The following is a 13,241-nucleotide window of genomic DNA, read 5'->3' on the forward strand; positions in this document are numbered from 1 at the left end:
CTTTGCTATAGCACAAACATTTCTCAACAGAAAATCTATTCTGATCAACAAGAAAAGAATCTATTTTTCAACTGCATTAGCTCAAGACGTTTAGCAAAGTATGACTGAAAATGCTTTGTGGAGTCATTGAATTGTGTATGCTTTAAAGTTTTTGTGAATTAAAAGAGCTTAGTAATTTAAACACATTAGCTTTTTCTGAATAATTCCACATAATAAAATCTCTTCCAGAGGACACATCGTGTGCTCATTCAGCTTCAAAGTAAAACTAAACAAAACTTTTAAACTGAAGTAATTACAAAATATAAACTACCCACACATAGCCTAGATCCCCATGGACTGTTGAGGGAGACCCTTTTGAATAACAAGATGTACTGGGCCTTTCAGACATACACTAATCCAAACAGAGAATAATTGAGACCTACTTTTAAACTGTTTTTGGAAAATGATGAAGTACATGATAAAATTTATGCACATTATAATTTAGAAATTTTAATCATCTTCTAAGGTAAGTGAATTATGTTAGTATTACTGGAAAGCTGCAGAGAAGGATTATACCACTTTACAGAACAAATACAATTTTAGGAAAACTCAGCCTTTATCACTATGAGTTTTAATAATAATCCTTGAAGTTAAGTGAGAATAAATTTTTGAATCACATGCATGATCACGTGAGTACATGATAATTCACTCCTTATTCGATTTCTGACATGCTATCTCAGGACTAATGCTTCTTTTTTCTCCTTAAAAATGTAAATTTCTCTCCCACCACAACACTTAGCCCTTTGCAGCCACAGACTAGAAAAGACCCAGCCCTCCATAAGCAGCAGATTTTCTGTGCTTTGGCAGTGTCATGCCTTTAAATCAGATACTTAAGTACCACAGAAAAAGGATATTCTTAGGTTTTTTCACTGTTACAATTTTTACCCTGGTAGACCCTCAGCCTTATAGTTGGTACAGTTCCAAGGTTTCAAAACGATGGTTTGCACCTGGTTTACATTGCAAAAGATGACTTTTCATAACTGCCATGTACCTGTGAGGCACTAACATTACAAGCAAACTCTGATGCTGCTCTGTAGCTCTGCCCTCTGCAATTCTGTTGTTTAATTTTGCTACACATTATCTAATTGTGCACATTAGCACACACTATGCAAGACAAAAACCCGATCAGCACTTAGACTTCACTTAAAAAGTGCTACTCTATCACATGTACAAACATAAAAATATTTAGTTGTATATCTATGAGGACACAACATATTGTACCAATTTCTTGCATTTCATTATAGCCTCTCTCATCTGTCATGGCCTCAAACCATCTGTCTCTGATCATGACCTACTGGTCTTAATGATCTTGTATTACCAGCGACATTTCTAAGCTCTGGAAGAGACTATTTCAAGTTCTCAAGAAATACTCTTCCATTATATTTGTATCAGAAATTCGTTTAGAATATTTCTAAATGGTAACACTCAGTTAATTCAGGAAGAAGAAAAAGTAACAGCAATAAAATATTAACAATGACAACAAAATGTTTCTTACAAAGTAAATAACCACAATTTAATTCCCATTGTTTATTTAAAAAGGAATACAATCTGAAGTTAGGGACCATCTGGACACAGACAAAAAGTCATCAGAGTCAGGTTAAATGACACAGCATTCTGCTTCAGAACTAAATTTGAGAAACAAATATTATGGTACCCTGTCTCTGTCTTCTCTTCAGACATTGGTTCAAAAAATGGGAATACTAGGAGTCGTCAGAACAGTTTCAAGGACATTTCTAAATGGAACTTAAGGTTCAGTTCTGAGTACAAAAATATACTGTCAATGACCTCAATATACTGGTGGTCCTAGCTAAGTTTTTTTACTGCTGCAGGTTATTCTGCAGCCCTTTCTTGGAAAAGCCTGCTGCACAATTCTACCAGACACAAGTGCATTAATGTGAGCCATTGCATTGAGGAGTTAGGGGCAATGCCAAGAGTGTCAATTAGTGCCACACAAAGGTTTGATCTTGCTTCATAAAGAGTTTTTGATTTTCTTTAATTAATTAATTAATTAATTAGACAAAACTCTTTTTTTAGCATGGCACTAACATTAATGTGGGCTTCATAAGATTTATCACTTTATATAGTCTACATTCAAATACTGCATTTCCATCCAGAAAGAGTTCTGACCAAACCATACATGCAAGGTATGTGTGTTTTCACAGAGCCCCAAGTATCATTTAGTGCATGAATGTTTTATTTGAGTATCAGGCCAGCCACATCCTGCATGAAGTACCTGCAGGGAGAAAACATGTATACTTGATTCTCTTTATCCCTTTTACTTTTTAAACCTCAATAAAATAAGAAAGAATTGATAAATATCAAATTTTGTATTAAAAGGTCTATTCTTCTATACAGGTAACCCCTATCCTTCCCTTCATTAAAAACTGGAGAGTAGTCACCTTAGCAGAAAAGAACAGATACGATAAAACAAAATTTAACTTACATAAAAGGCAACTTTTAAATCATTATTTTGAAAAAGCAGCAAAGGTATATTACATCCCAAAATTCAGTAAGGAGATCAAAGTGCTGTAAAGACATATTGATTGGATGTCTCACTTCCTTCTGGATATGCTTTGAGTCATACCAAATGGCAAACAAGAATACAAAGCTAAAACAAGGAATAAGTTCCCTGAGCATGGCAAATACAGATCCTGAAACAGGCAAGTTAAACAGTGACAGTGATAAATCACTGCAACTGTAAAATTGAATTATTATTTATATTTTTCTCTTCTGGTATATTTCCTAACTATAAGACAAAATGGTACCATGACAGTACAAAACTTGGAAAGTTACCTATTTCACTCACCTACAGAAATGACAGCAATAAATATGCCTATCACTAGGTGATACCACACAATTATTTTAGTAAATTATGATTAACTTTTTTTAAGAACACTTATTTCTTCATTCTCACACCTAAGAAATTTTCCTGTATAACAATGAAGTAGTATTTACAAATGAAATCTTGGGAGTGCTACTTAGAATTGAGAATCTTTAATTCATAATTCTAAAATCACTTAATTTCTTATTGTAAAGTCCACAGACAAAACAAAACAAAACAAAACACTAACAAACAAAAGCCCCAAAATAAACACGATTAAGGTGGTTTTACTTTAACTACAAAGATTTGGAAATATTTTTAAGTCTTTTTAACAGAGAAGTAAAAAGCTGTAGCAATAAGAACCTCACTGGATTTTTCACAAATACATATTGTAAAAGACAACACAAAAAATTAGGCAGCATAAAAAATTATTTCTGTTTGAATTTGTTGCCCTGCTATAATCTTGAAGAGCGTCCATATTCTTCATGATTAAAAGAGGACAGCATAGGTACAGATTTTGGACGCTGAAATTGGTACAAATTTTGAAAAACCTTCCCCTTGAAAATCACTGAATACCTAATAGAGTGTAAAATTAAATTAAAAGATCAAATTATATGAAGGATAGGGATGGCTGGTGTCATAGTATGCAGCCAAGGGAACACAAGTGCAAAGCAATGCATCTCTTGTTTTAGTTTTATGCCAGTTAGATACATAATTATATTCCAACAGTTCAACTATATTTCAATAGCTGTTAGAAAGATTTTACTTATGGTTTCAGAAGAAGATATAAAGATATCTGCAGAATAAGTTTCACAAAAAGAGAAAGGGAGAACATGGGAAAACATGACTAAGGTGAAAAATGATGAGGCCCTGGAGATAGCCTAGATAAACAGCAGCAAAAAGCAAATCTATGTATAAAGGACTTCTATATCAAGAAGATATAGAATGTGTATAGCAAAAAGTCCTACACATTGATATCTACACTACCAGGAAAAATAGGGTTTAGAACACACTCTTTAAAAAATCACATGCTGTTTTAAAGATCTATTGATCCCCTCTGTACATCTCAAGGTAACACAGTTACTTTGTAGTTGATCCAATAATACAAAAAAGATCTCCCAGGCACTGGATTTACCAAGAAGCCTTTCCGTGTTTTTGAGTGAAAACTGAAAGACAGGTGAAGGTCTTGAAATAACAGGGATAAATGATATGTAAATACATATGCTTAATAACCACACACTGTAATAATAATAATCCCATTTTTCTTCCAAATTACTTGTCAATAAATCTTTCTCACTGCACTATAAATTCTAAGGTCATGGACAGAGGTATTTATTAGTATAATTACAATGCAGAAATAAAACCATTAAGCTTTTAGATCCTCATATTGTTCCATCTATTCTCTCCTTCCCCCAAGGGAGGCAAATAGTTCCTACAAATGGACTACCCAGAAAATATCAGAAGCTACTTGTAAAAGACTAAAAATGTGTGAGTTCATGCAATTACTTTGTTTAAGTTATATTTTCTCTCTATCTAAACCTCGACAGAATGCCAGATTTATCTTTTTTTTAGTACTATAGTGCAGCGATCAGACTCAGGACAAAAAGTATTCTCTGAAATAGGCAATGTTACTACACTATTAATACTAAAGCACTCTGGATTTCACTGTGAGCCAGTCAGTCATATATTGGACCAAAAAACCGAAGGTGTCAGCCATCTGTTGAGAAGTAACTTGCAGTCCAGATTTGTGGACTCTTGTTTCCACAATTTCATTATTCCCATGCACCAGTCTACCTGTATTGGTTACTTGCCTTCTTCCACAAACCACCAGAAGGGCACCTAAGTGCATGACTCATAAAGTGATTGTTGAAATGAGACTACTGAATCAGACTAGCATGAACAAACTTATTCCATAATTTTTGGAGAAGGGTAAACCTATTCTTACCTGGAACTTAACTCCTAGCTGTAATTAGCTTTCAAAGATTAGCTAAAGTGATGTTATGTAAACATGACTTTTTACAGTGTTCTCAGAGTCTGTTACATACAAATTGTTTTAATGGTGAGAGCATTTTCCTCGGAGTTATCTTAAACTCTTCAGCAAGTTAAAAATAAAACATGAAAATTTCTTACTTAGGGATGCTTTTTCTTATTTATTAGATAAATAATGTTTACATCTGTTAGGTTGAACATAAATGTAATAAGCTGCCAATTACTTCTGTAATAAACTGCCAATTACTTTCATTCTCCCTCCAATGTAAAGTAGCAGCAATTTGGATATCAGTTTATTATTTTCTTGCTATGTAAAGATAGTAAATAATATACCTGAATAATATTCTTAATACCAACCAATAAAAGATTGTGTAGTGGCATAATTAAAAAAAAACGTTCACCTGGTATGAATGCATGTTCAAATTCCAATGTAAAACCCTAACATTGCTCAAAACTTAACTATTACTGACATTCAACTTGTAAAACTGGACAAAAGAGGAAATGCAGAGAAATGAAACAGTAACACAACAGTAATGCTGATATCCTTTCAAAATAACAGCTTCTAATTAAATTATGTTTGTGTGACTTATACTACAATATTTTGCATTGTTGCATTGACCTTCATGTTAATGCAAACATATAATGAGTTCATAACCACAAATTTTAACTTTATTCTTTCTCCCATTCTGGTCATTACTTACATATTTTCCAGAAAACTTGACTCAGGAAAGTTAAGGCAGACCTTCAGCAACTGGGTTGATAGTTGCTTGGCTGCATCATTGATGACTATGGCACAAAAACAAATCTAAAAGCCGTGTACTGACTTCATTACCTCTAGACTAATGCTAATTCTGATGAATGTTCTAGATACAGAACAAAGGAAATACACAGACATGACCTGCCTAGAAATAAGGTTTCACCCAGAGGGTGATTGGGCATTGGAACAGGCTCCCCAGGGCAGTGGTCACAGCACCAGCTGGACAGAGTCCAAGATGCATTTAGACAATGCTCTCAGGCACATGGTGTGAGTTGGGAATGGTCCCATGCAGGGCCAGGAGCTGGACTTTGATGATCATTGTAGGTCTCTTCCAACTCAGGATATTCTGTGATTCTATGAATCTAACTCCCTGGACAAACCACAGAAGCGTGAAATTTAAAGTGAAGTTTAAGTTTAGAGATCTGAAATACAGATTCAGTAATAACAGAATGCAGCCTTTATCTCAATTGTGTTCTCTTTCCTTTTGCAAAAAAAAGCTCTCAGCTCCAGCCCACAATTGTGTGCTATGTGTCTTCCTATTATGTAAAGACAGCAGCTGCTAGAAGGAAGACTATCCCATAAACCTAAATTTCACATACAATGCATTGCAACCTACAAACAAAAAAGCACAAAGGATCAGCTCTATGACAGTTTCTAGTTAACCTAAATCTTTGAAGACTAAGAAGTTAGCAGTAGTGGAAATTATGTAACAGAGCCAAATGAACAGGCCTACTTATTTTACAAATAGTGTTAACACAAATTGAAATACCTGACAAATCTCTTTAACCTGTAATTTTTTGTACTAAGAAAACACATTACCTCTTTCGACTAAGAACAGAGCAGATGACAATACTAATCCATTCTTACCTACTTTATAAGTTATTTAGGTGTTCAGAACATAGTGTGGAAACTAAAAAAAAAAACCAACAACCCCCTATATTTAATTAATTAATTATGAATTTTTGTTTCTAACCTATTCAGAAGGGAGCTTGCTTCTCTTTAACATGCTAAACTTCATTAATACAAATTCTCTGTTAAGTTAGATGTTAGGGGTAATCATCTATACTACTTTCTTTAAAGAACAGCCTTACATTTAATCAGGCAATGCACAGAAATGCAGTTTCTTGACAATGTGACAAACAAGTTTTCAGAATCGACATATCCCTCAGTGCATCCAAATCCTAACAACCTTTTTGACTTAAGATGTCAGAGGAAAAAAAATCTCAAATCCTATTTCTATTCTTACTGCAATCTTTTTGAGAAGCATGAAAATCACTTGGTCTTCCTCATGTAACTGAAGTCATTTAACCTTTCTCTAAGTTAGAATACTGCAGTGTTTTCAGAAATAACTGTAAAACTGATTTATAAAGTAAGTGCAATGGTATTAGTAAAAGAAATTGTATAAATATTTGAAATGGCGTTTCAGGGAAAATGTGTGGCTATAAATGTATAAAGAGGAAAAGCAATGAAAAGCAGAAAATTGTGTACCACCTTCACCTCAAATTCACCCAAAAACTGAGAGCTTGCTGAAGGAAAACATCCCCTTCTAACAAACACAGAAATCCCAATCTTCATCTGAATTTAATGAATCCAGATATGCCTGTTGAGTGAAGGATACTCTGGACAGAGAGGATGTATGTATGATTTGAATGACATAGGTACTGAAAATAAACACTCCAAATCTTCCCACCAGAAAACATCTGTTGTGAGTGTTACAAAAGCATTTGGATGAGATTTTTTTTCCTCACTTATTTTGTCATAAATTAATGGCATCTTCACTAAACTCAGCAGATTAAACAAACCAAAAATTTAGGGTACCTTCTTCTAAAACAAGTATTGAAGTCTATGTTGAGGCATATCAGTATCAAGTTAAATGATTTAACATCTATTGCACTGGAGCGATTAATTAACAATTTATAGAACTTGTTCCATAAATAGAACCTTAAAAATATATTCTTTTTATTACAGGCACTAACGTACCTAAAAGGAAGTAAGTACATAGACTGTGCATATCAATAGGAAAAAAAAAAAAAATTTTACTTGATTAAGACCAGCTGGTAACAGGAATTAAAAATTTGTCTGTTATTGATACCTGTTTAGCATTTGTGTAAAAGTTTCTCTTCACAGAATGAGGAATCAGAGCAAATGATTCACCTCACCTAATAAAAAGAAGTGGTATTAAAGAGTTGCTTAGTTTCAGCTGACCTTGAACGTAATTGGCTACTTTGGATGTCTCCATGGTATATGCCATTAAGAAGATAAAAATATACAGGATTAAAATCTGAACTGATAAAGCTAAGAAATTAAGTATTACTCCTTTAATAAGCCTACTTTATGAAAGTACATGAATACCAAAATATCTCCTTACTGATTGCTGCTGAACTGTAAGTTTAAAAACAAGCTATAAAAAGTGAAAGTATCTAATATTTTAATATTTTTCTTCTTACCTGTTTAAAAATTATGAATAAAGAATTCAAAGCAAGTTTTTTTTTTTTCACTCCATGATACTCTACTCTACCTGACCTCACTTGTATGTCACCATACTCACCAAATTTTTATATACACTTAGTCTATACCAGTAATATTATTTTGTATCTTAAGATGCAGATGGAGGCATGTATTTTTCTATTTTACTTTTTACAGTGCTTTTTTTTTCTTTATTACTTAAGCACTTAAAAACCTATACAATTCTAAGAACAGTGTTTTACAAGGGCAATGTTGATTATCACAATGATTAGGTTGTTTCACTGTCGTGAAAAATGAGAGCTACAAAAAAACCCAAACATTTTAAGTCACAAAATCCAATTAGCTAAGGAAAAGGGACTGTCAATTAAAATGTCAGGGCAAAGGCAAAGACCATTTCTTCCTGTTGTGAATAAAGGCATGAACAAGGTTGGATTGTGGTAAACTGTGGGAGAGAAGAGACTTTTTCTTAAATTTTAAAAACCAAACATATAGAGCTCAGAATTAAAAAAGTACTTTTACTCCTTGGTATCAAAGTAGGTTATATTAGACTGCCACTTGAATTTTGAAAGCACTTATTCAACACAGGTTCAGAAATGTAAAAAACAATGACAAAAAGTGAAGGTGAAATGATGATTTAGGATGCATACATTATAAAATTGTATCTGCATGACTAAAAAAAAAAATCAAGGACCACTAGATCATTAACATGTGTTGACATGTTACCACAACTGTTCTTGTCTCCTTTTTTGATACAGTCACAGATACAGGCTCTTACAACCAAAATGCAATTTCGTGCTGCCTCTTGTAGTAAACATCATAAAGAAATTGAGAGATATCAATTAATCTTCTAAGTTGAGGGACAGTACACAGCAAAAAGTCTACAACTTAAATTTGGTTTAAAATTCCTCCGTGGAAAGGATTGAGACTTAAAGAGTAATAAACCAAATCAGTGTATCTATAAGTAGTAAACTTCAGCCCTAAGGTTTATTTTGTCAATGTTCTTTGCCTCCATCCTATCATCTACATTATTACATTGCATTGTATCTTTAAAGCTTTCAGCAATAACCAAGCATTTTACACTAAAGGAAGTTGTTCCAGTAGCAAACAACTGTTAAAGGACTGCAGAATTAGGATGCATTTTAGGATCACGACTGTCTCCAAAAAATTGTATCTAGCCTTCAATTAATAAAAACCAGAATCTGTAAAATATAATTCAGTATCAAATAATCTATGCAACATACTTGTTTAAAACTTCCTCCTATATTTTAATTGCCTACAATTGACCTTTTTCTACATTTTCTCTGACTAAATGAAAAGGTGTGTTTTAAATAAAGTAAAACATGGTGAAAAAACATGTATTAATGGATAAAAAGTAGACACAAATGAAGACTTCAAATAGGATCTGTCTTCTAGTCCCTCCCTTCTTTATATTCCTAACAGCCATTTAAAAATCTTAAATCAAGCCTTTCTCAAAGAAGTCAAACACAAGACTCACAGCTTATACATACACTACAGTTATATCAGAAAGCAAATAGCAATTATTAACAAGCAACCTGACTGAAAACACTAAATAAGTTTATTCTTCCATCGAGATGAAACACCCACAAGTAGAACTGTGAGGGAGAAAAAGAACCCACAAAACCCAACAGGTAAATTGGAAATGTCACTGTCGTTTACCCTTAGTGAGGGTAAGGCATTTTTAGTAAATAATACCACTAGTGGAAACCCTACTTAATAAATTTAACAACATCCTTCAGCATCCTCCGTTATACATCACTTCAAATCTCAACTCTGCTGCAACTCATCCTCCTTGACATCTACTTTCATTGTTATATTTTCAATATTTCTGACATTTCTACTAGTTTTGCAGCTTGAATCATTTTGGCTCTCCTCCTGCTTGACACTTCGTCTCTCAGATTCGCAAGTGCTTCTATTTCTCAAAATACTGGAGAAGCAGTCTCTTTTGCTCAGTTGTCAATTCACAGAATACTGGGGGAGTATTCTTCTGTGAATTCTTCCAGGGAGATGGAAAGACAGTAGTAGGGCTGAAGAGCAGATACAAGCAGCAAAGCTTGCTTTAAATAGAAAATAAATAAAAGCTGCAGAGCTCAGGTCATCACCCATTATTGGCTTGCCATCACAAAGTTTTCTCTCTTCCAATGTTAGATATCCACCTGGTTTCAAACCTCTAATACTCTCTCTGTTTTTTCGTTTGTTATCAGAGATTCTGATAACATCATCTTTTCCCTTATTACTCATTATGTCTACAGAAAATTCTAAATTCTGATGAAAAAGGATTTCTCTCTATCGTCACCTTGCATATTCCTAACTGATAAATGTATTCTCCATCCTAGGATTATATTCAGGAAACAGACAGTACAGGTTTTAAAATATTACTGTGACCTCTATCAAAAATCAAAGTATCCCTGTACTTCTTCATTTGTTTTTTCTATAAATTGCAAACACCTTGGGATAGCTAGGACTGCTGTCACTTATGTCTCCTATAAATTTCAGACACTTCACATATATTAGTGTACATCACCTAGTTGCAAGAGCAGAAAAATGATGTTATACCTTGAAGTAGCATCTTGAAAGTGCTTCTGGAGTACCCTAAAATTTCAATGGAAATGTGTGCATTTACATTTTATTTGCACAAGAACTGCAACATTTGGCTTGTTCACCAAAAAGTAAATTTCAGGTGCCTAACTGAGAACAACAATCATCTTACCTGTACAGATTCACTTAAGACTTGGGTTTTATCTGCTTCCTCACTGAATTGCAATTCTAGTTTATTATTTAACTCCTGTAGCTGTTGTGCTTGTTCATTCAAAAGCAGTTGTGCCTGACGCTCTCGATGTAATGCATTATTTAATTCTTCACATACACTTTCAAACCTCTCATGGGTGATCAATTTCTGATAAGAGAAATAAATTGTGTTTGATTATGTAACTATACTTATCTGTTTACATGCTTGACTTTCCAAGTTCCACTTGCAAACATATTAAATTCTAAAAGAAAATTATGCTAAAGGTTATTATTATTATTTAGGGTTTTTAACTCAAAGACAGACCACCAAGCAATAAAACGGCCAGACAACTTTATTCACTGTAATGTTCCGAAACAGCGTTCAGGCTACCATAAACAGCATGCATTTGCTATTCTATTCAAATTAACACCCGAGGTTGCAAAAAACCAATATTTAGAAGGAAATACGCAGATCAATGTCCCACATTTTAGTGCATATCTTGTTAACCCTTGTAAACATCTTCCTGAACTCTGATGCAGTCCAGTGCCTTAATTTTGTCTCCCCTGATGGGGGAGGCTTTTTAGAGTCTTTGCCAGGAGTCAGAGATGAACGGGACTTTTAGCCTTCTCTTTCTTCTGTAGTTGTTTAAGTCTTACTAGTGAAATACAAGCCACTGCCGTGACCCAGACATAGCATGAAGTAGAGAATGCAAGAAAAGCTGAATTATCAAGATTACACGGTCTTTTAAAGGTAAATCACTCAAAGAAAACTTAAAACGAAAGATATTTCACTTTTCTACCAATGTCTAGTAAATTGTCTGGTCATGCAGACAGGAACTCTGGAATTCTTTATCCAATCATCCCAAACTACTTCTACTGCAGAATATGGAGTATTAGAAGAAGAAGAAGGTCTGGAGAGCAACAACAATCCTCCATTTTGATGTCTTTTGCTTTTATCAACTTACTATATTAATAAACCCAAAAACTCTAAATTTTTCACCCTGTGACAATCTTACATAGTATTCTATCACCTAGTTCACACCAGCGTAGATTCTAATTCTTCCCAGAGGGTAGGCAATTTTCTCCATGGATGAAGGTCAAAAACAGTGTTGTCCAGGAGGGTAACAGGCAAAAACAGGCAGAGAAATATTCTCTGCATTCTGGGTTCCCACAAACTCTTTCTCCCTTTGGAAAATTGTTCCAGAAAGACAAAATAGTTCTTCAAGTAAAATCATTGTCTACATTTGAATGGCAATCTAAACTGTGATAATTTCTTCCAATTTTCCCAGAATTGTAAGCAAATAAAACCCAGGATGAGCAAAACTGAAAATTATTAGATATAATTTTTTCTGTTTGAGTAAAAAACCACCAATTTTTTACCAGCTAGGAAGAGGAAAGAGAATGGATGTGAGACCATCTGTTAAATATTCACTTGGAAGTGTCTTGATTGGGACACACTGACAGGTCTACCAACTAGGCTCCAGTACCAGTGCTGCTCACAGCTACAGAAAATACTGCTTTTTCTGGGACAAAACTGTTTTAGTTGTACTGTGTACCTGTAAAGCATGTATAAGAATCCTTAACCATTCACTATCTCAAATAGTTAAAACATCCGTTCAATTCTGAATGCAACCTACAAGAAATAAGCATAGTAGGAAAGGTGCTTAGTGAACCTCCAGCATGCTAAAGCAAGACAAGTTTCTTCCCCTCCAAGGACTGAAGGCACAGTTCTGTACGTATGACAGGGGTCAACTGAGAACCCTCCAAATGGCATCAATCCCTCAAACACCATGTCCATTAGTCATGATATTGTGGTTTCAAGTGGTTAAAGAACCTTTTTGTTGTGTCTTCTCCTTCCTGTCAGACGTATTTACAGGTTAGTGAATACATAGTGTTTAAGTAAATCAATCAGTGACAGCTAGGAGTCAGAGGAATTTGATGCATATATGCTAGCAGGAATGTAAAAGAGGGCCTTTTTTTCCCCTTCCATAAATGTAGTCCTTCAGGGAAACAGCCACACTAAAATTTGCACTGACTAGCTCAGGACATAGCCTAGTGTTAAAGATACAGTAAAATGTCTATCATAATATTCAGCAATATCCACACAGAATTTATACTTTTTGAAGTTCTCATGAACATACTTATTCAATAGCCTCATTGCAGCTGATTTTACCCTGCTGAAGTGAAATCTATAAATGCTTTTTTGCGTATATAAATCACATCAACATATTCAACATACAGAAGATCTTGATTGCTGAAGACCAAACAAGAATACCTCATTCTACAAATCAAAAAGAAACTCTTGTGGAAGGGAAATATTTCTAAACACATCTGACTTCTAGTTTAGTGACACTTACGATGCAAATTTTCCGGAAAATTATTTTATTATTAGAATGATTTTATACTCATTTTTCAAAAGAACAC

The 13,241-nt window shown here is 34.1% G+C and overlaps 1 protein-coding gene across 2 annotated transcripts in view; it reads right to left on the minus strand.

The window, feature by feature from the left end:
- Positions 1-13,241, minus strand: part of CCDC171 (coiled-coil domain containing 171) — a 158,950-nt gene that overhangs the window by 65,052 nt on the left and 80,657 nt on the right. For both annotated transcript variants that reach the window (XM_010392976.3, XM_010392975.4), the window contains exon 20: positions 10,801-10,986. In XM_010392976.3, coding sequence (XP_010391278.2) covers positions 10,801-10,986 — 186 coding nt within the window. The remainder of the gene's footprint in view (positions 1-10,800; positions 10,987-13,241) is intronic.

This window comes from Corvus cornix, chromosome Z (genome assembly GCF_000738735.6).
Source record: "Corvus cornix cornix isolate S_Up_H32 chromosome Z, ASM73873v5, whole genome shotgun sequence".
Taxonomy (NCBI): domain Eukaryota; kingdom Metazoa; phylum Chordata; class Aves; order Passeriformes; family Corvidae; genus Corvus; species Corvus cornix.